Here is a 25,759-nt window from a genome sequence, read left to right on the forward strand (position 1 = left end):
GGATGGCACTGTTTAGGGGGAGATCTGTGGATGCCACTGTTTAGGGGAGGGAGATCTGTGGATGGCACCGTTTAGGGGAGGGGGGATCTGTGGATGGCACTGTTTAGGGGGGATCTGTGGATGGCACTGTTTAGGGGGGGATCTGTGGATGGCACTGTTTAGGGGGGGATCTGTGGATGGCACTGTTTAGGGGGAGATCTGTGGATGGCACTGTTTAGGGGAGGGAGATCTGTGGATGGCACTGTTTAGGGGAGGGGGGATCTGTGGATGGCACTGTTTAGGGGGGATCTGTGGATGGCACTGTTTAGGGGGGATCTGTGGATGGCACTGTTTAGGGGGGGATCTGTGGATGGCACTGTTTAGGGGGGAGATCTGTGGATGGCACTGTTTAGGGGAGGGAGATCTGTGGATGGCACTGTTTAGGGGAGGGGGGATCTGTGGATGGCACTGTTTAGGGGGGATCTGTGGATGGCACTGTTTAGGGGGAGATCTGTGGATGGCACTGTTTAGGGGAGGGGGATCTGTGGATGGCACGGGGGGGGGGGGGCCCATAAATTTTTTTGCTATGGGGCCCATGCATTTCTAGCTACGCCCCTGATCGCACGCACCTTCTCCAACTTCCCACTTTGGCTCTGGCTTGGTGCACCTGCCCGACCCCTACCACCCCTGCGGAATGGCCTGCCTCTTCCTGTGCCTGTGATTTTCAAAATGAACCTGTGACAAAGTCCCTATAGAAGAGCAGTATGTGTGGAAGCAGGTATATTGCAGGCCTCAATCAATATTTGGTGGAAGCCGGTATATCAATCCCCTCAATCAGTATTTTGTGGAAACAGGTACATAGAACCCCTTAATGAGTATTTGCTGGAAGCTGGCATATCAAACCCTTTAATCAATATTTGGTGGAAGCCGTGTATCGCAGGCCTCAATTAATATTTGGTGGAAGCCGGTATATCCATCCCCTCAATCAGTATTTTGTGGAAACAGGTATATAGAACCCCTTATTGAGTATTTGCTCGAAGCTGGTATATCAAACCCCTTAATCAATATTTGGTGGAAGCTGGTGTATCGCAGGCCTCAAACAATATTTGGTGGAAGCCGATATATCAATCCCCTCTATTAGTATTTTTTGGAAACAGATATATAGAACCCCTTAATGAGTATTTGCTGGAAGAAGGTATATCAAACCCCTTAATCAATATTTGGTGGAATCCGGTGTATCGCAGGCCTTAATCAATATTTTGTGGAAGCCAGTGTATCACACCCCTCAATCAATATTTTGTGGAAGCCGTTGTATCACACCCCTCAATCAGTATTTTGTGGAAGCAGGTATATCAAACCCCTTAGTAAGTATTTTGTGGAAGCAGGTATATTGCACCCCTTAATCATTTTTTTTGGTGGCAACAGGTATATCACACCAGTTGCAATTAGTTATTCCATTAGCGTTTGTCCCTCTATCTAGCTGCGGTATCTCAGCAGAACCGCACACAACTGCTGCACAATACAAATGCACTATAATAAACTTTCTATGTTAGAAGGTACATTATAGGTATATCACACCCCTCAATCAGTATTTTTGGGGGGGCAACAGATATATCACACCAGTTGCAATTAGTTATTCCAATTCTGTTTGTCCCTCTATCTAGCTGCGGTATCTCAGCAGAACCACACACAACTGCTGCACAATGCAAATGCACTATAATATACTTTCTATGTTAGAAGGTATACTATAGGTATATCACCCCCCTCAATAAAAAAAAATTGGCCAACAGGTATATCACACCAGTTGCAATTAGTTATTCCAATAGCGTTTGTCCCTTTTTCTAACTGCGGTATCTCAGCAGAACCGCACGCAACTGCTGCACAATACAAATGCACTATAATATACGTTCTATGTTAGAAGGTATACTATAGGTATATCACACCCCTCAATCAAATTTTTTTTGGGGGGGGCAACAGGTATGTCACACCAGTTGCAATTATTTATTCCAATAGCGTTTGTCCCTCTCTAACTGCGGTATCTCAGCAGAACCACACACAACTGCTGCACAATACAAATGCACTATAATATACTTTCTATGTTAGAAGGTATATTATAGGTATATCACATCTCTCAATCAGTTTTTTTTGGGGGGGGCAACAGGTATATCACACCAGTTGCAATTAGTTACTTCAAATTCTGTTTGTCCCTCTATCTAGCTACGGTATCTCAGCAGAACCACACACAACTGCTGCACAATACAAATGCACTATATTATTCTTTCTATTTTAGAAGGTATATTATAGGTATTTCACATCCCTCAATCAGTTTTTTTTTGGGGGGGGCAACAGGTATATCACACTAGTTGCAATTAGTTACTTCAAATTCTGTTTGTCCCTCTATCTAGCTACGGTATCTCAGCAGAACCACACACAACTGCTGCACAATACAAATGCACTATAATATACTTTCTATGTTAGAAAGTATATTATAAGTATATCACACCCCTCAGTATGTCACACCTATCGATCGCACGCCTATACCAGTTCTTAAAAGGACTTTTGTGGCTCTATTAGCTAGCGTTTGGTGTCCCTAACAGTCTGTTGCTGCTCCACACAGCAACCTCTTCCTACACTGGCAAAAAACAGAATGTAAAATGGCTGCCAGATTGGGTATATTTATAGGGTAGGGGGTGTGTCCATGTGCTGAAACATCTCAATTTGCTTTCCTGTCCCACCTGATGGATCATGGGTCAAAGTTCGGCGGTATGCAAAAAAATATTGCGCATGCGAATATCGCCATATATTTACATGTTCGGCGAATCGCGAACGAGCAAAAATCGCCGCGAAACGACCGCCAGGCAGATTACAAGGCCATCTCTATTGATATATGTGCTGTATGTACAATGAACAAAAATATAAACGCAACACTTTCGGTTTTGCTCCCATTTTGCATGAGCTGAACTCAAAGATCTGAAACATTTTCTACATACACAAAAGACCCAATACTCTCAAATATTGTTCACAAATCTGTCTAAATCTGTGTTAGTGAGCACTTCTCCTTTCCTGAGATAATCATCTCACCTAACAGGTGTGGCATATTAAAGTGCTGATTAGACAGCATGAATATTGCACAGTTGTGCCTTAGACTGCCCACAATAAAGGGCCACTCTGAAATGTGCAGTTTGATCACACAGCACAATGCCACAGATGTTGCAATGTTTGAGGGAGCGTGCAATTGGCATGCTGACTGCAGGAATGTCTACCAGAGCTGTTGCCCGTGCAATGAATGTTCATTTCTCTACCATAAGCCGTCTCCAAAGGCGTTTCAGATAATTTGGCAGTACATCCAACCGGCCTCACAACCGCAGACCACGTGTAACCATATTGTAAGGATCTGTACACAATTCCTGGAGGCTGAAAACATCCTAGTTCTTGTATGGCCAGCATCCTAACCGGACATGTCACCCATTGAGCATATTTGAGATGCTCTGGATTGGCGTGTTCCAGTTCCTGGCAATATTCAGCAATTTTGCACAGCTACTGAAGAGGAGTGGACCAACATTCCCCAGGCCACGACCAACAACCTGATCAACTCTATGCGACAGAGATGTGTTGCACTGTGTGAGGCAAATGGTGGCCACACCAGATACTGAGTGGTTTTCTGACACCCCCCCTCCCCTCAGTAAGGTGGGATGGATTATCTCGGCAAAGGAGAAGTGCTCACTAACACAGATTTAGACAGTTTTGTGAACAATATTTGAGAGTAATGGGTCTTTTGTGTATGTAGAAAATGCTTCAGATCTTTGAGTTCAGCTCATGCAAAATGGGAGCAAAACCGAGTGTTGCATTTATATTTTTGTTCAGTGTATATACATATTATTTATTGCTAATAGACAGTAACAGTCAAAGTTTGGATACACCTAAAAGAATTCAGGGGGTCATTTATTAAGACTGGCATTTTAGACGCCATACTTAACCACTTAAGGACAACAGGTTTGTACCGCCTAGTGACCAGGCCCTTTTTTACAAATCGGCACTTCACAACTTTAACGGTTTATTGCTCGGTCATGCAACTTGGCACCCAAATCAATTTTACCTCCTTTTCTTCTCACAAATACAGCTTTCTTTTGGTGGTATTTGATTGCTGCTTTTTTTTTTTTTTTCTGATATTAATCAAAAAAGACCGCAATTTTATCAAAAAAAGTGTATTTTTAAATTTTTCTGGTAAAATTGTTCAAATATAATTACATTTCTATACAAGTTTGTGTCAGAATTTATTGTGCTACATGTCTTTGATAAAAAAAAATCCAATAAGTGTATATTTATTGGTTTGCGCAAAAGTTTTTGCGTTTACAAACTATGGTGCAAAAAAGTGAATTTCCACATTTTGAAGCAGTTCTGACTTTCTGAGCACCTGTCATGCTTCTTGAGGTGCTAGGATGCTAGGATAGTATAAATACCCCCCAAATGACACCATTTTAGAAAGAAGACACCCCAAGGTATTGAGGGGTATGGTGGGTTCATGTAAAATTTTATTTTTTGTCACAAGTTAGTGGAATATGAGACTTTGTAAGAAAAAAAAAAAAATAATCAATTTCCGCTAACTTGTGCCAAAAAAAAAAAAATCTATGAACTCGCCATGCCCCTCACGGAATACCTTGGGGTGTCTTCTTTCCAAAATGGGGTCACTTGTGGGGTATTTATACTGCCCTGGCATTTAAGGGGACCTAAAGCGTGAGAAGTAGTTTGGAATTCAAATGCGTAAAAATGCCCTGTGAAATCCTAAAGGTACTCATTGGAATTTGGGCCCCTTTGCGCACCTAGGCTGCAAAAAAGTGTCACACATGTGGTATCGCCGTTTTGGGGTGTATTTTTACATATACCCATACTGTGTGTGAGAAATATCTCTGTAAATGACAACTTTTTCCATTTTTTTTATACAAAGTTGTCAATTTACAGAGATATTTCTCTCACCCAGCATTGGTATATGTAAAAATACACCCCAAAACACATTGCCCTACTTCTCCTGAGTACGGCGATACCACATGAGTGACACTTTTTTGCAGCCAAGATGCGCAAAGGAGCCAATGAGTACCTTTTAGGAGGGCAATTTTAGGCATTTGGATTCCAGACTTCTTCTCACGCTTTAGGGCCCCTAAAATGCCAGGGCAGTATAAATACCCCACATGTGACCCCATTTTGGAAAGAAGACACCCCAAGGTATTCCGTGAGGGGCATGGCGAGTTCATATAAGATTTTTTTTTTGGCACAAGTTAGCGGAAATTGATTTTTTTTTGTTTTTTCTCACAAAGTCTCCCTTTCCGCTAACTTGTGACAAAAATTTCAATCTGTCATGGACTCAATATGCCCCTCAGCGAATACCTTGGGGTGTCTTCTTTCCAAAATGGGGTAATCTGTGGGGTGTTTGTACTACCCTAGCATTTGAGGGTCTCCGCAATCATTACATGTATGGCCAGCATTAGGAGTTTCTGCTATTCTCCTTATATTGAGCATACGGGTAATGAGTTGTTTTTTTTTTCCGTTCAGTCTCTGGGCTGAAAGAAAAAATGAACGGCACAGATTTCTTCATTCGCATCGATCAATGTGGATGAAAAAATCTCTGCCAAAAAAAAAAAAGAGGGGAAAGGACATAGGAGTGCTTGCGAAGTAAAGCTGCAATCGCTAATAAAGATCCAAAAAGCTCAAAAGTCACTGCGGTGGGGCAGACTGAATGCAAGTGTGCGCACAAGATCAGGCCTGATCGGGCAAACACTGCGTTTTTTGTAGAGCCTAAGGTGACCCTAATGTACTGATATAGATCTGATTGCGATCAGTCTTGATCACTTACAGATACTATATAGTACTAGTGCTGATTAGCGACAGCGATGACGCTAATCAGTGACTAATCAGTGACTGCGGTGCGGTGGGCGCTAACTACCTAACAAGTAGCTAACTAACTGGTGGTGATAAGGGACCTTTAGGCCCCATTCACACGTCCGCAATTCTGTTCCGCATTTTGCGGAACGGAATTGCGGATCCATGCATTTCTATGGAAACAGACTTTGTCCCGCTCGGATCCGGAATTGCGGATCTGCATTTCCAGGTCCGCACTTCGTTCCCCAAAATTATAGAACATGTCCTATTCTTGTCCGCAATTGCGGACAAGAAAAGGCATTTTCTATATAGTTCTGGCAATGTGCGGATCCGCAAAATGCTGAAAGCACATTGCCGGTGTCCGTGTTTTGCGGATCCACGGATCCGTGGATCCGCAAAACACATACGGACGTCTGAATGGAGCCTTACAGGGGGGTGATCAGGGAGTCTATATGGGGTGATCAGGGGTTAATAAGGGGTTAATAAGTGACAGGGGGGGGTGTAGTGTAGTGTGGTGCTTGGTGCTACTTAAAGAGCTGCCTGTGTCCTCTGGTGGTGGATCCAAGCAAAAGGGACCACCAGAGTACCAGGTAGCAGGTATATCAGACGCTGTAACAAAACAGCATCTAATATACCTTTCTGATGCGATTTTTTAAACATCTACAGCCTGCCAGCGAATGATCAGCGCTGGCAGGCTGTAGTTTAACTTCAGAGCTGTGAGCCGCTGTGAACGAGCGCGCATGCGCGCGTTCACGTGAAATATCTGGAGATGACGACAATAGGCGTTAGTGTGACGGGAAGTGGTTAATAACCCCTGCGCTGGCGGTGGATCCGCTGAAGTAATGAAGAGTTGCTGGTCTCTACCATACCTTTGGCGAATCCACCACCGCTCTAAATGTAAGCCAGCTTCCTTGCTGTCTTACATTCAGACCATTTTCCATGGCCTCCTGGCTAATCTCCACCTGCGCCATGCACCCTTTTTCAGACCTGCGTGAGCCAGGAAAAAGTGGAAGATTGTGGCAAAAAAATACCTTTGCGCCACAATCTGTGATAGATATACAGTAGAAAACTGCGTATATCTAATAGTAAATGACCCCCCAAGTTCTTAACAGTTTGTGTGTCTAAAATGAAATCTACGCCAGCTCATAGAAAACTGGCATACATGTATCAGTTCAAATGGCATCGCCCACAGTCTGCCCTCGCCATGCTCTCTTTTTGTTGAGGAGATTGGAGGAAACACCGCTTTCACGTAGATTTAGATGCAAGGTGTTTAAAAAGATGCAAACCCAGGGTTTTAGGAGGGATGATAAATTCTCTCCATGGATTTTTAATCACATCTCGGCTGTGCATCACTTATAACAAGTAGCCACTGCCAGAAAAGAAATTAAGTTTTTCCCCCTTGTTTGTAGGGGGATGAAGGAGAGAAGGGAATTGATGGACCACCCGGAGCTGTTGGAGATAAAGGAGATAAGGTGAAAATATTCTCTGCATTTAAAATATATATTATCTAACAAAATGAAAACTAGGTAAATAATATATTGTTGTCGCTAGCTACAACACCATGACAATGGACATCTACTACACTGTTTTTTTATCTATTTTCATCCATAACTTGCAAACATATTTCTTGGTTTCCCTATTGCTACATGAAGTAACTTGATGACTATGATTTTCATCTGTTAATTAGCTATTCCTAGACATGTCAATAACAGCAATAACAGTATATCATGAAAGAAAGAAAACGTAAGGCTTACATGTTTTGTAAACCCTTCTTAAGGTCCCTTTACACCAGCCAAAGTTTGTGGCACTTATTGGGAAGTAGCTTTCCTAGGGATGCTTAATCCTGATAACTGCCCTGGGCAAAGGTGCTGCCAGTGACCCAATGAACGATGAAACACTCAACGGGGCAAAGCATCGTTGATGTGGTCACCTAAATCATTGTTTCTGGGCAGCAGATTATGCTCAATGATTTTCTGTGGGGACAAACGATCGCAGCAGTCACCTTCTCTGACAAGGAGGCAATTATCGGGAATGAACAGATTGTTCCTGATAAATGCCTGTTGTGCCAGTCTGTGTAAAGGGGCCATAAGTCATAGAACATAAACTATATGGGCAAAATACTTGTTTTTTGTTTGTAGAACCTATGGCACAAAGCCAAGGCTGAGCAACCTTAAAAAAGAGGTTTTGGTCATTGCCTCCCATTAAGTCTCTAATTGGTTTAAAGGAAGTCTGTCACCAGTGACCACCAATTCAATCTTTTTTGCATAGACACATAGCTGTGGTTCACCTGATTAAAACGCTGTTTTTCTTTTGTTGATCTGAGACTCTGTTCCTGAGTTGTACTTGTTCTTAATGTGAAAAATGCTTTGACAGGACCAGGCAGTGAAGGGCTGGCCACAGAAAGGAGCTGAGCTTGGGTGCAACAAGAGCAGTGTTGATGCCTTCATTGCACCAAAGGCTTAATTGGCATATTAAGGAAACGTATCATAATAGGCTCCATTCATGGGTATATTGCCATTCTCTTATAAACGATTCCTATATCGACGGGCATCTGTCCAAACATTATATATAATGTCTACATAATGAAGATGGATAGGGTGGGACTTAAAGGGGTTCTTCGGGAAAGATAAAAATGAAAATATTGAAAAAACATGTTAAGATCAATAAACTGTTAAATGCCTTTAATTATTTATAATGGCTCGTTTAGTCTAGGAGACAGTCAGTGACGGAGTTAAAATGGCGGTTTTCAGATTTATGAGTATAAAATCCGTTTTCCTTGTGACATTGTAGGATGGCCTGTGTGAGAAGGCTGAGCACAGAGCCCTATGTAAAGTCTGCTGGTCTCAGCACTGTGAAGCGGTATATCATGTGCAGATGACAGCTGAGATGACTGTTCCGCCGTGTTCCTGTGCTTCGGAAAGGAGTTTACCTCATCCCCTACTCGCAGATTGATGGGTAGGAATGAGGACCAGATGCACTGCTGTGGGGGAGGAGCATCATTAGAAACCACCCCCACTAGAGTAGGAGTACCGGATGAGGTAAAATCCTTTCCAAAGCACAGGGACATGAACACTTGTCTCAGCTGTCATCTGCACATAATATACAGCTTCACAGTGCTGATGCAGGCAGAGAGCAGAGTTTACATAGAAACATAGAAACATAGAATGTGTCGGCAGATAAGAACCATTTGGCCCATCTAGTCTGCCCAATATACTGAGTACTATGGATAGCCCCTGGCCCTATCTTATATGAAGGATGGCCTTATGCCTATCCCATGCATGCTTAACCTCCTTCACTGTACTTGCAGCTACCACTTCTGCAGGAAGGCTATTCCATGCATCCACTACTCTCTCAGTAAAGTAATACTTCCTGATATTACTTTTAAACCTTTGCCCCTCTAATTTAAAACTATGTCCTCTTGTAGCAGTTTTTCTTCTTTTAAATATTCTTTCCTCTTTTACCTTGTTGATTCCCTTTATGTATTTAGCAGTTTCTATCATATTCCCTCTGTCTTGTCTTTCTTCCAAGCTATACATGTTAAGGTCCTTTAATCTTTCCTGGTAAATTTTATCCTGCAATCCATGTACCAGTTTAGTAGCTCTTCTCTGAACTCTCTCTAGAGTATCTATATCCTTCTGGAGATATGGTCTCCAGTACTGCGCACAATACTCCAAATGAGGTCTCACTAGTGCTCTGTAGAGCCGCATGAGCACCTCCCTCTTTCTACTGGTAATTCCTCTCCCTATACACCCAAGCATTCTGCTAGCATTTCCTGCTGCTCTAGGACATTGTCTGCCTACCTTTAAGTCTTCTGAAATAATGACCCCTAAATCCCTTTCCTCAGATACTGAGGTTAGGACTGTATCACTGATATTATATTCTGCTCTTGGGTTTTTATGCCCCAGGTGCATTATCTTGCAATTATCAACATTAAATTTTAGTTGCCAGATTTTTGACCATTCCTCTAGTTTTCCTAAATCCTTTTCCATTTGGTGTATCCCTCCAGGAACATCAACCCTGTTACAAATCTTTGTGTCATCAGCAAAAAGACACACCTTACCATCGAGGCCTTCTGTAATTTCGCAGATAAAGATATTAAACAATATGGGTCCCAGAACAGATCCCTGAGGTACCCCACTGGTAACAAGACCTTGGTCTGAATATACTCCATTGACTACAACCCTCTGTTGCCTGTCCCTCAGCCACTGCCTAATCCATTCAACAATATGCGGGTCCACGCACAAAGACTGCAATTTATTGGTAAGCCTTCTATGTGGGACAGTATCAAAAGCCTTACTAAAGTCCAGATAAGTGATGTCTACTGCACCTCCGCCCAGTGTCGGACTGGGGTGCCTAGGGCCCACCAGTGGAATTGATTTTGGGGGCCCACCCTAGAGCTGGAGATATAACTTGTTCATTTTTCAGTCTCGTACACATGAATGTATGCATTTTAGCACACAATACAGTAACAGTATGCTAAACAGAACAGTATTGTGCACTGCACTATATCAAATAGTTTCTCTTTAAAGGGAGTCTGTCATCACAGTTTCACCTTTTTAACCCTTCCCATAGCTTTCGAGCAGCATTACAGTTGATAAAAGCGTTACCTTTATAAGCAATCGTGGACTTATAAAACTGGCAAAAATCATCTTAGTAGGATGTGCAAATGAGGGCTCGCAAGTGCCCAGGGGCGGCGTCAACCTCGTAGGTGCCCAGGCAGCTCTGCCTTATCGTCGCTTCCCCCCGCCCATCCTTTCCCTCTGCCCGCCCATCTTCTTACTTCTTCTTTTGCCGAGATCCCGCGCCTGCGCACTGAGTCCGTTACCGGCACATGCGCATTAATTACTGTGATGCCGTACCAGGAATGGACATCGCAGTGCGCATGCGCCGGCCGATGTACTCAGTGCGCAGGCGCGGGATCTCGGCACCTACAAGGTTGACGCCGCGCCTGGGCACTTGCGAGCCCTCATTTGCATATCCTACTAAGATGATTTATAAGTCAACGATTGCTTATAAAGGTAACGTTTTTATCAACTGTAATGCTGCTCGAAAGCTATGGGAAGGGTTAAAAAGGTGAAACTGTGATGACAGACTCCCTTTAAGCAACTCATTTAGTTGATAACTGTATCTGTTATTTACAGTCAGTAGTTTGGACAGCAGTCACACATGGACATTCCATGTCCTAGATGAACCACCCAGTCCCCCAGCCTAAACAATATCCAAAGTGAAGGAAATGTTTCCTGCATATTCAAAAGGATAAGTTTATTGAAGTGCTGGCAGTAGTGCCCCGGCCTCCTCACAGCTCACCAAGCTCAGCGCCGTACATTGTATAGCGGCTGTGCTTGGTATCATGTTCAGCCCCTTTCACCTCTATGGGGCTGAGCTGCTCCTAGGCCACTTGATCAATGAACGTGACGTCACATGGCCCAGAAAAATCACAGAGAAGGGCAAGGGCTCACAGGAGCCCCGGTGCCTTCTCAAACAGCTGATCGGCAGTGGTCCCAGGTAGGGATCGACCGATTATCGGATTTACCGATATTATCGGCCGATATTCAGGATTTTCAAAGTTATCGGTATCAGCATCTAACCTTGCCGATATGCCGATAACGAATCGCGAACATGGATCGTGCTGCTATCAACGCGATCAATGTTCCCTCAGCAGCACAGGGGAGAAGGAAGCAGTCCCTCCCCCCTGTGCCGTTGCTGCCACCAGTGAGAGGCAAGAGGGGAGGAGGAGGGGCTGTAGCCATTGTGCCACCAATGATGTTAACTCAGTTATTAATTCAAATATAGGAGGCGGGTGAATCATATAGCTGCACCTGAGGGGTTAACTGTCGCGGATCGCAGCTACCTCTCATAGAGGTCAGGTGTCGCTATATTTTAATTAATGGGCAAGTTATCTTCATTGGTGGCAGTGGCAGCTTCTGATCACAGCCCAAGCAGTGTAATTGCGGGGCTCTGATCGGTTACCATGGCAGCCAGGACGCTACTGACGCCCTGGCTGCCATAGTCAGCTCCCTGCTGACATGTGTACTATGCACAGGGCAGCAGGGAGAGTGTGAAGTCCTATTCACCCTGATAGAGCTCTATTAGGGTGAATAGGACAAGGGATCCAGGTTCTAGCCCCTAAGGGGGAGATAGTTATTAAATAAAAAAAAACACCAAAATATTAAGTATAAATATTTAATCTTAGATATATAAATGGCATCTCTTCATTTAACAACAGATTTGTGTAGGAATTTGTGAAAATGCACAAAATATTGGTATAAATTATCGGCTATCGGCCTGAAAGTTCACAGGTTATCGGCTCTAAAAAAAATCAATATCGGTCGATCCCTAGTCCCGGGTGTCAGACCCCCACCAATCAGATACTGATAACCTATCCACAGTCATATGTGACTGATATCAGCCGCTCCTCTTATAACGCTCCAGCACTGACATAACCTCCAGAGACATTACATCATATGTGATTGATATCAGCCGCTCCTCTTATAACGCTCCAGTACTGATATAACCTCCAGAGACATTACATCATATGTGACTGATATCAGCCGCTCCTCTTATAACGCTCCAGCACTGACATAACCTCCAGAGACATTACATCACATGTGACTGATATCAGCCGCTCCTCTTATAACGCTCTAGTACTGATATACCATATTTTTCGCCCTATAAGACGCACCGGCCCATAAGACGCACCTAGGTTTTTGGGGAGGAAAATAAGAAAAAATATATTTTTAACCAAAAGGTGTGCTTTTGGTGGGTTTGGAACTAATGGTGGTCTGTGGATGGCACTATTACTGGGGATCTGTGAAGGAGACTGTTATGGGGGGGGATCTGTGAAGGACACTTATGGGAGGATCTGGGGATGGCACTGTTATGGGGGATCTGTGGATGACGCACTGTTAGGCCTCATGCACACGACCGTTGTTTTATTCCGTGTCCGTTGTTCAGTTTTTCGTGATTTTCTGCGGACCCATTGACTTTCAATAGGTTTGTTGAAAACTCGTCTAATGCACCGTTTGTCATCCGCGTCCGTGATCCGTGGTCCGTTAAAAAAATATAACCTGTCCTATTTTTTCCACGGAAAACGGTTTGCGGACCCATTCAAGTCAATGGGACCGTGAAAAAACGCTAAGGCACACAAGATTGTAATCCACGTCCACGTGTCCGCATCCGTTTTTTTCCTATCATTTGCATGGCAAACTTGACTTAGATTTTTTTTTACTTTCCTTCATGTCTGGTGATCCTCCAAAAATAAAGGAAGACACGCGGAAACGGGAACAGAACAACGGAACCCCATTTTGCGGAACGGAACACAACAACGGTCGTGTGCATGAGGCCTTATGGGGGGATCTGTGGATGACGCACTGTTATGGGGGATCTGTGGATGGCACTGTTATGGGGTATCTGTGGATGGCACTGTTATGGGGTATCTGTGGATGGCACTGTTATGGGGGATCTGTGGATGGCACTGTTATGGGGGATCTGTGGATGGCACTGTTATGGATGTGCCATCACAGACCCCCTCCACCCCATAACAGTGCCATCCACAGACCCCCCCCACCCCATAACAGTGCCATCCACAGACCCCCCACCCCTTAACAGTGCCATCACAGACCCCCCACCCCATAACAGTGCCATCCACAGACCCCCAACCCCTTAACAGTGCCATCCACAGATGTCCCCCATAAAACTGTCATCCACAGATCCCTCTTCCCCACCGCTCCAGTGCTGCAGTATACAAATATAAAATGTCTCATTCAATTAAAAGTGATTACACATGCCCCCTCACTCCTAATATTACCATATACCCTAACAGCTTCTGTACTACGCAGGCAGGCAGGCCGGGCGGCCAGCGCGTCACTCACTGACGGCACGTGCCTGCGCCGCCTGCTTGATTCATAAAGTAGGTGGCGCAGGCAAGTGACATTAGGGAGTTATGCTGCCGCCCGCCCGGCCTGCATTCTACAGAAGCTGTTAGGGTGTACGGTAATATTAAAAGTGGGGGGGGGGGGCATGTTTAATCACTTTTAATTGAATGAGACATTTTATATTTGAATATTGCAGCACTGGAGCGGCGGGGCGGAGTACAGTGACTGCACCAGCCCTGCCGCAATTGCCGGCCCCCAGCTCCTCCTCCCAGTCCCTCCTTGCTCGCTCATACATTGCAGCCTGCGATGTAAAAATGTCAGCATTCGCCCCATAAGACACAGGGGCATTTTCCCCCCATTTTGGGGGGGGGGGGAGTGCGTCTTATGGGGCGAAAAATACGGTAACCTCCAGAGACATTACATCATATGTGACTGATATCAGCTGCTCCTTTTATAACGCTCCAACACTGATATAACCTTCAGGGACATTACATCCTATGTGACTGATATCAGCCGCTCCTCTTATATCGCTCCAGTACTGATATAACCTCCAGAGCAGGCGCGTACATGCAGGGGTCGCAGTTGCGACCGGGCCCGGCACTCCAGGGGGCCCAGCTGCCTGTGGACCCCTGGCCCCGCCCTGCAGTAGTGCTGTGCCTGCCTGTATAAGGGCTGTTTCACACGAGCGAGTGAGTGTTTCACACGTGTGTGAGTGTGAACCTCCGCTCTGGACATAGCGACATAAAGCTGTCAGTATGATTCTGTAGAAATAAGGTCAAGCAGAGACACATAGCATTATAAATCATCATAATGCCGTGCGCTCCTGCAAGTCCAGAGCGGAGGATCACACTCACACACGGAGCGTGATTCCCGCAATGGACTCGTTCGCGTGAAACAGCCTTAACCCGGGCGGCCGACCTGGGGCCTGCCGCCCAGTGTTGCGTTTCTGCGCTGCAGTGCCAGGCCAGGCCAGCCCTACCCTCCTTGAGTGAGTCTCCTCCCCCTGATTCTCCTCCCCGTGCGGGTGCGGCGTGGCTAGTCATTTCCTGTTGGGTGGCCGCACCGGACATGACGTTTCCCTAGGCTGCGCAGGCGCACAACAACGCCGAGACGCAGCAGGGAGAAGGCGCCGGAAAAGCTTTCGGGAGAGCGTGAAGAAGCCGGTGCCGGTCCGGAAGTGAAGATAAGATTTGTAAAAAATAAAAATAAATAAAAGGTCCTTATAATTGCTCACCACATTTATGGTCAGAGTAGGGTCTGATGGGGGCTGGCTTTATAACTAGCTCTGCTATATTTCTGTAGCCTGCAACCTCTGACTGCCCAGTTGGGCTGAAACTACTACACCCAGCATGTTCTGGCAGTAATAGTAAATGGATATTGGTGCAATTCTGAGCTACTAGTCTATATAATATTATATTGTATTATATTGTATTATATAGACTAGTAGCTCAGAATTGCACCAATATCCATTTACTATTACTGCCAGAACATGCTGGGTGTAGTAGTTTCAGCCCAACCGGGCAGTCAGAGGTTGCAGGCTACAGAAATATAGCAGAGTTAGGCTACTTTCACACCTGTGTTTCTGGGTCCGCCTGTGAGATCCGTTCAGGGCTCTCACAAGCCGTCCAAAACGGATCAGTTTAGCCCCAATGCATTCTGAATGGATAAGGATCCGCTCAGAATGCATCAGTTTGCCTCCGTTCAGCCTCCATTCCGCTCCGGAGGCGGCCACCAAAATGCTGCTTGCAGCCAAACGGATCTGTTCTGAACGGATACAAGCATTTGCATTATAGGTGCGGATCCGTCTGTGCAGATTCGTTTTGGTGTCCGCCTGGCGATGCGGAGCCAAACAGATCCGTCCTGTCTTACAATGTAAGTCAATGGGGACGGATCCGTTTTCACTGACACAATATGGTGCAATTAAAAACGGATCCGTCTCCCATTGACGTTTAGTGTAAGTCAAAACGGATCCGTTTGCATTATCTTGTTTTTTTTGTTCATGGTAATGCAAACGGATCCGTTCTGAACGGATACAAGCGTTTGCATTATAGGTGCGGATCCGTCTGTGCAGATACCAGACGGATCCGCACCTAACGTAGGTGTGAAAGTAGCCTAACTCTGCTGCTGGTGGAGGGAGGTTGGGGGGGCGGTGACGGGGAGGGGGGCCCCATGGTTCAGTTTTGCACCGGGGCCCCATGGATTGTGTGTACGCCACTGCTCCAGAGACATTACATATTATGTGGGGGTGAGGGGCTGGGAAAGTGTGAAATGCCACTGATGAGAGGGAAGAGGGGGACACTGGGAGACAGAACTATATAGGTGAGATAGTTGGTGGGCAAAGGTCTGTGAGGGGCTGGAACAACAGGGGGACACAAGATGTGCAGGGGCAGCAGCTTCAGGACTCTCCTAACTTCCCAGTTCCCTCCCACAGTAACTTACCCCAGTTCTGCTGTGTGGAGTAGTGGGACCAGTGAGAGAAGAGAACTTTATACTGGAGGCACAGTGACTCAGAGAGAGCAGCGTCTCCATTATCTCCTGCTGCTGTCTCGGCTGTCGGCTCCTCTGGCTCCGCCCCCTCCTTACACAGGATAGAATATTACACTGCAGAGAGGAGGGGGGAGCTGTCCGCTCATGTCGGGTCGGTGAAGTTTACTTTGGAGAAAGGAACAAGCGCTGCAAAGTATTGTGCTGTCCCTTTCACCAAAGTAAAATGATATGTGTGCCAGTGCTGCAGTCCAGCCCCTGATAACAGCCAGGTGCCTGAAAGAATAGTAACTGCCCTGCTGGAGGCTCTGGCTGTAGTATAAGCAGACAGGCAAGGGGCCCACCGGGCATTTCACCGGCTTCCCGGTGAGCCAGTCCGAGCCTGCCTCCGCCATCTATTATTTTAGTCACCCAATCAAAAAAATCAATAAGATTAGTTTGACATGATCTCCCTGAAGTAAACCCATGCTGTTTTTTATCTTTCAATCCATGGGATTTTAGATGTTCCACAATCCTCTCCTTAAGTATGGTTTCCATGAATTTCCCCACTATTGATGTCAGGCTTACTGGCCTATAGGTGTCCGATTCCTCCCTACTACCTTTCTTGTGAATGGGCACAACATTTCCCAATTTCCAATTTTCTGGGACGACTCCTGTTGCCAGTGATTGGTTAAATAAATCTGTTAATGGTTTTGCTAGTTCGCCGCTGAGCTCTTTTAATAGCTTTGGGTGTATCCCATCAGGCCCCTGTGACTTATTTGTATTAATTTTAGACAGCTGACTTAGAGCCTCTTCTTATATTAGTCTTCTTTCCTAACTGAGGTCCTTTTCCTTCATTTTCCTTTGTAAAAACTGAACAGAAGTATTCATTGAGGCAGTCAGCTAGTTCTTTATCTTCTTCCATATACCTTCCTTCTTTTGTTTTTAATTTGGTAATTCCTTGTTTTAGTTTCCTTTTTTCATTTATGTATCAGAAGAATGTCTTATCGCCTTTTTTCACTGACTGAGCTAATTTCTCTTCTGCCTGTGCTTTAGAAGCTCTTATAACTTGTTTGGCCTCTCTCTGCCTAATCTTATAAATTTGCCTGTCATCCTCGTGTTTTTTTTTTTATATAATTACTAAATGCTATCTTTTTGTTTTTAATGATTTTGCCCACTTCAGTGGTCTCTTCCTTTTTTTGCTTTTACTGACAAGCCTAATGCAATTTTCTGTTGCCTTCAATAGTGCCACTTTTAAGTAGTCCCATTTCTCCTGGACTCCATTGAAACTGTTCCAATCTGATAGGGACTCGTATACCACTAATCTAATTTTAGAAAAGTCAGTTTTTCTAAAATCAAAAACTTTTGTTTTTGTCTGTTGTGACTCAGTCACTGTACTTATAGTAAACCACACTGACTGGTGATCACTGTGAATACTAAATCTAAAATGGCCTCCTTCGGGTTGGCTCCTCAACTATTGCTGTAGAGATAATCCCAGTAGGGTATTTAGAATATCTGTACTCCTGGCAGAACTAGCTATTTTGGTTTTCCAGTTTACATCAGGAAGATTAAAGTCTCCCATAATGATAACTTCCCCCTTCAATGTCATTTTAGCTATTTCCTCAACTAGTAGATCATCTAATTCTTTGACTTGGCTAGGTGGTCTATATATCACACCTACACGAGTTACCTTATGATTATCAAGCTGCAAGGTAACCCAAACTGACTCTAAATTGGTCTCGCTAACTTGTATCAAATTAGATTTCATGCTATCTTTCACATACAGGGTCACCCCTTCCCCTTCTTGCCTTCTCTTTCTTTCCTGTATCGAGAGAACCCTGGTATTGTTATATCCCAGTCATTACTCCCATTGAACCACGTCTCAGTAACAGCCACTAAATCTATATTCTCAGATGCTATTATAGCCTCAAGTTCATTGATCTTATTCCCTAAACTGCGAGCATTTGTAGACAAGAATCTGAGTTTGTCATTTCTTAACCTTTGTGCTACTGGCATCTTCTGGCATTGTTCTGGGGGGCAGTCGGACTGCTGGATTATCACTTTTTCCCCCCTTTCCTAGTTTAAATGCTCCTTAGCAAATACTTGGAACTGTTCACTGAGGAAATTTGTTCCATTGAGACAAAAATGCAAACCATCTTTCTTGTACAGTTCTTTTCCATTCCAATGAGAGCTAACATGAGACACAAAGCCAAACCCTTGGTTCAGACACCATTCACCAAGCCATACATTGAATTCCTTAATGCGCATCTTCCTGTCATGCTGAAGATTATGCACAGGCAAAACTGCAGAGAATGAAACAGTTGATGCAACCTTCTGTATATCATTTCCAAGTGTGTGAAAAGCTTCCTTCACCTTTGAAACCTCATTGCAAGCCAGATAATTTGTCCCAAAATGGACAATAGCATCCACCTCCCTTTCCTGCTTTGCTTGCCTAACAATATTAAGGATCCGTCATCTATCCCTGCTAGCGGTAGCACCAGGGAGACATCTCACAACACCATTTTCCTCAAACTTCACACCTCTTTTGATGGAATCGCCCACCAACAGCTGCTTACTATCAGTCCTCACCTTCTCCTTTTTGTCTTTGGCTGCAGTCTTGCATACTTTAGGGATGGGAGATGATTGTTTCTCACCCACTGTGCTTGAGCCATCCTCCATGTTGCTCTTGCACTGTGAAAGTGCTGCAAATTAATTATGGAGAGCCATAGACTGTGGGACATGTCTTCTATCAACAACTCTCAGTCTACCAGAACTTGCAGTAACCCATCTTCCATTTCTAGGGGGCCTCTGTGGCAGTGGCATTGCAATGTTCTCAGCCTGAGTTTGTTTAACGGTTAATTTACAAATCTCAGATTTCAAAAATGTGATTTCCTGCTGCATTATGGAGAGCTGTCTACAGATCAGACAGCAGCCAAACCTCTGAAGAGTGGAACCTAAAATAAAAGCACAACAATTCCTGCACAGAACCATGTCTGCCATTTTAAAGAGGGGAAAGATTATAAACAAACAAATCTTACTTGTTTAGATTGTATCCACCTCCAGATTACCTCCTGAGTATCTCCTGAATATCTCCAATGCACTTATAAAAATCAGCACAGTTTTGAAACACAGTGTCTGAGTATCCACCAGAAACACCGCTGAAGTTCTGCTGTTTTGAAACACAGTGTCTGAGTATCCACCAGAAACACAGCTGAAGTTCTGCTACAGTGGAAAAGCTCTGAGTTAGTCTAAGTTAGTCTCCTGAATATCTCCAATGCACTTATAAAAATCAGCACTTGGAAAAAGCAGCAAGCTATAATTCTGGGCTCTGTGCTCTGCATTTTCACACAGGCTGTCCTGCATTTATGCTCATAAATCTGAGAGCCGCAATTTTAACTCCATCGCAGATTGTCCCCTAGACTAAAGAAGCCATTATAAATAATTAAAGGCATTTAAGAGTTTCTTTATAATAACATGTTTTTTCAGTATTTTCATTTTTATTTTTCCTGGAGAACCCCTTTAAGTGTGTCAAGCTTGACTTGACTTTTCAACATCTCAATCTACTTGACTTCAAACAACTCATTTTCATACGGCATTAGCTGTGATTAAATTTGATTTTAGGCAAAATGAGGCATCTGCTGTCAGTGGGGAGTGGGGGAAACTCCCCACCGTACAATGTGGACCCAGTGGTAAAGCTACTAGGCCTGAGGCTGGGATAAGGGAGAAGGTCACCTCCTATTGCTTCCCTAACCCTCGCCCTAACTCCTACCGGTATGAGCGGACCTGGGTGGTAGGACGGCTCATACCCAGGAACCTAGGACCCTGAGTCACCCTGATAATCTCTCAAATAGAGAAATGGCTGAGACGACCTGTTCATCCTAGACACGGATGAACAGGAGTCTCCACCGGCCTAGCTGCATGGAAACAGTGGAGACCGTATACAGCAACTGGATCGGCAGGTAAGCACACCGAATAACACACTTACCTGCCTCAGCCACCACAACTGGAACCCGTGCATGAGTACTAGTGCCAACACACCATACAGGACACATTACACACAACCACACTCAGGTTACCAGCACACCAGTTACTGCCTGGACCCCCATGCAAACAGGACACATGGCGGCACCAGGCAGAGCTGCATACAGACTAGTAGTTCCCCCTCCGTGTAACCCTGACACCCCCTTCCGGAGGACACACAGATAGTCAGGGGAATGTCTAGCAAATATGCTGGACAACTAACACCACCAGACATGTAACAACAACCAGACATAACACCTACCCATACAAACGACACCACACATAACGTAGGGTAGTGAAGGGAAGGAGACACCGGGATAACATAGGAGAGACATTGCTAAAGACCTTGATGTTCCACAAGGTGGCCCTCAAGCACTGGGCAGATGGAATAGGCCGGACATTAGCAAAGCTCCAGCAGCCGGACATTAGCAAAGCTCCAGCACCAACAAAGGCTGGAGGACAACTAACTCCAGCCTGAAAGCCACAGGAAATATAAACCTAGTGGCCACACCCAGCCAGTAAGTTAACCCCTCCAGCACCAGACAGGGAAGGAACTAAGATATAAGGGGCAGTGCACACATGTAGCACAAACAACACATTGCCCCTGGCAACAGCATGAACGGCAAACGTGTCACAGCGCACAGCAAAAAGATCGGGACACTGCCACGACATCTGCTTGGGCAATAAAGGACACCTCCAGAAACATGAAAAGCCCAACAGTCAGGTATCGATGGGGATTCGGCATTATTTTTGTGAGAGGTTCCCTTTAATGGACTTCACCGAATAACTTTGTGATTTACCATTTGTGTTTGTTTGTTTTTTTGCTTCAAGTGATTCAAGTGATTTGAGCAAAGAGTTACAAAAATATGGTATCTTTCTTCCAAAAAATAATGCCAGACCTGTTCATAGGTTTTGTGTAACATTGCTAATCAGCTCCACCCACTTCAATGGAGCTGAGCTGCAATACCAGACACAACAGACAGATGTGATGCTGTTTCTGGGAGAAAGCAGCCATGTTTTTCTAATTCTTTACTACAACCCTTTTCATTCTCATCTTATAAAGTAAACCCCTACCGCTAAGATATGCCTCTGGGATCTCTACCAATCATGACGATGAAGAGACCACAGTATCGGTGTACCTCTGTGTCCCTGCACAGGGACACTCCGGCAACTCGCAATGAAGAGAGTCATAGTGTAGCCCCATTCAAGTAAATGAGACAAGTTGAACTTTTCCGTTTAGCCAGGTTGACAGAAGTGCCTGATTGCTGGGAAAAGTTAGAAGTCGATACCGTATTAAATAGTGCTGCGGACCTTCATTTATTGGATTGGTGGGGGTCCCAGAGGTCCGACCGTCATTGATTATAAAGTCTTGATAGGATAGGTATATTTTTAAGCTTGATCTGAGGAATTAAATATCAAATAGCATACCTATTTTATATATGACATTATTTTATAGGGTATTAAAGGATCTCCGGGCTTAAGTGGATTCAGGGGACCAATTGGACACCTGGGACAGATTGGGGCTCCTGGGCCACAAGGACCTACAGGACCAAAAGGAAATACAGGATTAAAGGTAACATAATTTCAATAGCCTAAGGACTTTTTTTTAACCCAGATACATTTATACATTTTCTAGTTGCTATCCTAGTTCATACTAAGGAGGTGGGTAGAGTATACTACAACCAGGATTTAATATTGTATTTCTAAAATTCTCCCAAAAATGCAACAGTAAATTCACCAAAAATGCAATACAAGATGTAGCACTACAGATGCATTTGTGTGCTTTTGTATTAATCGACCTAGAACATGATGAATGGAAAAAGAATATCACCATCTAAACTTACAGAGTACATAAAACATAAAGTAAATGAAAGAAATATTTATTTTTTTATTCACTGACATCTGACTCACTAAACATCACAAAAATGCCTGAAGAAGGTTCATTTCCCAAAGTTATACTAATTATAGTCATAAAGTTAAAACCGCCTACTACCAAATTAATTAATTAGATTAATTATAATAAACATTTAAAGGGATTATACCATGACTAATGTAAAAAAAAGAAAATCAGACATCATATATTACATAACAACCTCGTTCTAACAAAGCTGGAACCAGTCCTGTACCTTACATGGATCCAGAGATCTCCCTATTCATTGTTCTGCTAGATTGATATTAAGCTGGCAGCTCAAGGGGAGTGTCTTTTCTGCTGCAGCTAAGAGGGCGTGTCCATGCTCTCCCTATCACAGCTCGGGAGGCAGTTAAAGGATGAAACTGAGCATGTGCGGCCATGTCAGTGAGCAGGACAAAGAAATAAGACAAAGTACAAACAGCAGGCAGTGCTATACAGATACATTTTTATTGAATAACTCAGTGGCTATGCTAAATTTTTAATTACATGCAATTACAAAAGTATTCAGATCCATGTGCTGGTTTGAAAAGTGTAGAATATTTTTTGTGAGACAAACTCTTTAAATATACAAAGCCTAATTTCTTAAACCCCAGCTAAATTTCAAACGTAATCTAAAATAATATCAACTTTTCAAATTAAAATAGTAGGGGCAAAAAAAAGTTAATTACGGTAATCGTTTGCTGTATTATTTCAATTTAATCACAAAAGAGACTGTAACTGTTGAATATCTATATACAAGCAGAGACACTGCTAGTTTCTTCCTTTAAATGATGATGGAAATAATTACTTATAACTTTATTAAGTGCAAATAATAGATTATGTAATAAAGTCTTGCAGGTATCTTTTTTTTTTCCAGTAATAACACTAAACCTAAAAAGTATTTATAAGAGTAAATGGTGAGAAAGTTGCCCAAGCTGTTTATCAGTCTGTAGTTTTTTCTACATGTTCCTGCAACAGTCTCGTAGAAATACAGGGGAATGGGGTTTGTTTGTGTCCTACTGAATATAAGGCGGAGGGGAGAGGCTACTGCTGCAGCCAGTATTCTTACAGGTACGCATCATGCTTGTAAAGAAGAGCAGCAGAATAACTGACCTGTTATACTAATGTGTTCAAAGGAGATGAATAGTCTAGGAACTAATTGTTGGGATATTTTATTAAAGTGTTCCTTTAAAATTTTTATCTTTTACGTACAATAAATCAGCTTGCTATGTACTGACATTATGGTAGGGTTGTCCTTATTCAATTTAACCAAACTGATCAGAGTTGCAGTGTAAATCAGAGCTGCAATGTAAATTCTTTAGATTTTTATCAACTCACCAATTATTTTTAACATGATCTCCTGAAAATCTGATGTGTTGGGGCACAGTTTGAAATTTTCCTTACAGTTAAGGGACAAAAAGGTTGGACAGGTTGGATTTGAACTTGCCTGATTCTTTGCTAATCCCCATTTTCGATTAAAACAAGAATACACACTTAACCAATCTAAGTTTGCATGATTTTAGGACGCTAATGAACAAATGTAATAGCCAATGACTACTGAATGTTTATAGACATCTTAAGGGGTTGTTCAGGATTTTCATAGTAAAGGTCTGTCCTCAGGATAGGCCATCAATATCTGATCAGCGGGGGGCCCGACACCCCCCACCAATCAGTTGTTTCCTTGTACTTCCAGTGCAGCAAGTCAGCGCCAAAAGTACACTTCTCCGTCTATTGTGTATTGGACAGAGCTGCTAGCTGCAGCGCTACTCCAATTCCCTTAAAAAAAATAATGCAGCTATGTTGAAAATATTGAAACTGTGACTTAAAGTAACATTACTAAAAAGGAACTAACCAGCTAACAATTGCCCATATACAGTACACCACCTTGCATATACCATAATTTATGACTGCATCTAGAAAATGGTTTTAAGCTATCTGTAACTGGTAATATTGGGGGAGATTTATTAAACTGGTGTAAAGTAGAAGTGGCTTAGTTGCCCATACAACCAATCAGATTCCATCTTTCATTTTTCAGAGCTCCTTTGGAAAATGAAAGGTGGAATCTGAGTGGTTGCTATGGGCAACTAAGCCAGTTCTACTTTACACCAGTTTGATAAATCTCCCCCATTCTGTTCTACACAACACTAGTATTTTACTTATGTCTCATTCACACAGTTGGTGTTCAGCCAGTTATTCCCATCAGTGATTTTGAGCCAAAACCAGGAGCAGTTCTAACAGAACAGGTGCAGATCTTTCCCTTATACCAGATGTCTGTGGAGGCTCCGATCCTGGATTTGGCTCACAATCACTGATGGAAATCACTGACCAAAATCACTGTGAGTGAGGCATAAGGCAGGTACAAACTGTGATGAGCTATGTTTGACTATTAGAGCGATCACAAGAATCCATACATTGGCACCTGCACTAGCTTCTCTTTGTTTCTTAACAAGGGTGAGAAAGGAAAAAGAGGAAAATCTTTGCCATGCCCACAAGTGGATCCAGGAATACCAGGAATAAAGGGTGAAATGGTGAGGAATGTGGAAGTGATCTATGCATTTTTATACAATGTTTGCAATAAGTCTCACCCTGTATTGGCAGTGCTTACTGTAAATACATGAAGAATTATCCATCCTAAATTGTAATTCATTTTCTGAGACTAGCTGCTTTGCCCCCTGATGGATAGAAACTTATTCAGACATGTGCCCTTATCTAAATGTTTGTAATACACCTGCACTACCAGTTCTTTCCTCCGTCTTTGGGAGAAGATGTTCATTTACAGTGCAGATATACTATGGGCCTGCAGTTCACATATAAGTCTAGCTTGCTGTATGGATGTACCTATGTAAACTAAACCTTGTCCATCCATTAGATACACCTGAGATGCTGTCTCAATGACAGAAATAGTATACAGTGGCAAGTGTATTACAAACTTTGCTCAGTTTTAGTGCTACAGGACCATAGTAGTCATGCTGTGGTTCCCTCCTTTACTTTGAACACAACTGGGATGAGGGACAGAAAATAAACAGCCTTTGGGCCCCATTAGCATGAAGAATGCAGTTGCCTTAAACATTTTTGAACTAGGTTATGATTGTCTAACCAGTAGCTATCACGCTAAACTATAGGGGCCACATTTAGGAGATCCTCATTCTGATTTAGTTCCTGTGGGCACAAGGGCACTTGTCACATGTTCACGAAAATTAGAAAATTCTGCCACTTAACATAAAATATTACAGTACTACATTCTATTAGACAAAGGATAAAGCTGGACCTGAACTGAGTGAATGTATAATTACTGAACCTTTACACAAAATCATTGGCCTATTATGTATTTATTCAGACCACCTTCATACCAATATATGACATGTAGGGGTAAAAAAGGTTATTTCCGCCAACTTGTTCTTCCAAAAAGGTAAAGAAATTGCGGTTCTATCCTGAAATACAATAAAATAGAAAACACGTTTTGTTGATAACACAGATATAATGAAATACAATGAAAATTTGTATTTTGGTCTGAATAGTGGGACTGACAGTGAGTCCTATGTACAGTAGCTGTCAGTGTAGAAATAAAGGCTCTTTGGTTGGCAGTTTCACTTCTGATTTTTTGGCTGTAATTGTATGTTGCCTCATTTTTCTGGCACTCCACCCTATGTAGCTTGCT

The 25,759-nt window shown here is 43.4% G+C and overlaps 1 protein-coding gene across 1 annotated transcript in view; it reads left to right on the plus strand.

Moving 5' to 3' along the window:
* Window positions 1–25,759, plus strand: part of LOC120986031 (collagen alpha-1(VII) chain-like) — a 570,823-nt gene that overhangs the window by 493,544 nt on the left and 51,520 nt on the right. The window contains exons 90-92 of the mRNA XM_040414311.1: window positions 7,263–7,325; window positions 21,667–21,783; window positions 24,552–24,629. Of these exons, the coding sequence (XP_040270245.1) occupies window positions 7,263–7,325; window positions 21,667–21,783; window positions 24,552–24,629 (258 nt within the window). The remainder of the gene's footprint in view (window positions 1–7,262; window positions 7,326–21,666; window positions 21,784–24,551; window positions 24,630–25,759) is intronic.

The sequence above is a fragment of the Bufo bufo genome, chromosome 1 (assembly GCF_905171765.1).
Source record: "Bufo bufo chromosome 1, aBufBuf1.1, whole genome shotgun sequence".
Taxonomy (NCBI): domain Eukaryota; kingdom Metazoa; phylum Chordata; class Amphibia; order Anura; family Bufonidae; genus Bufo; species Bufo bufo.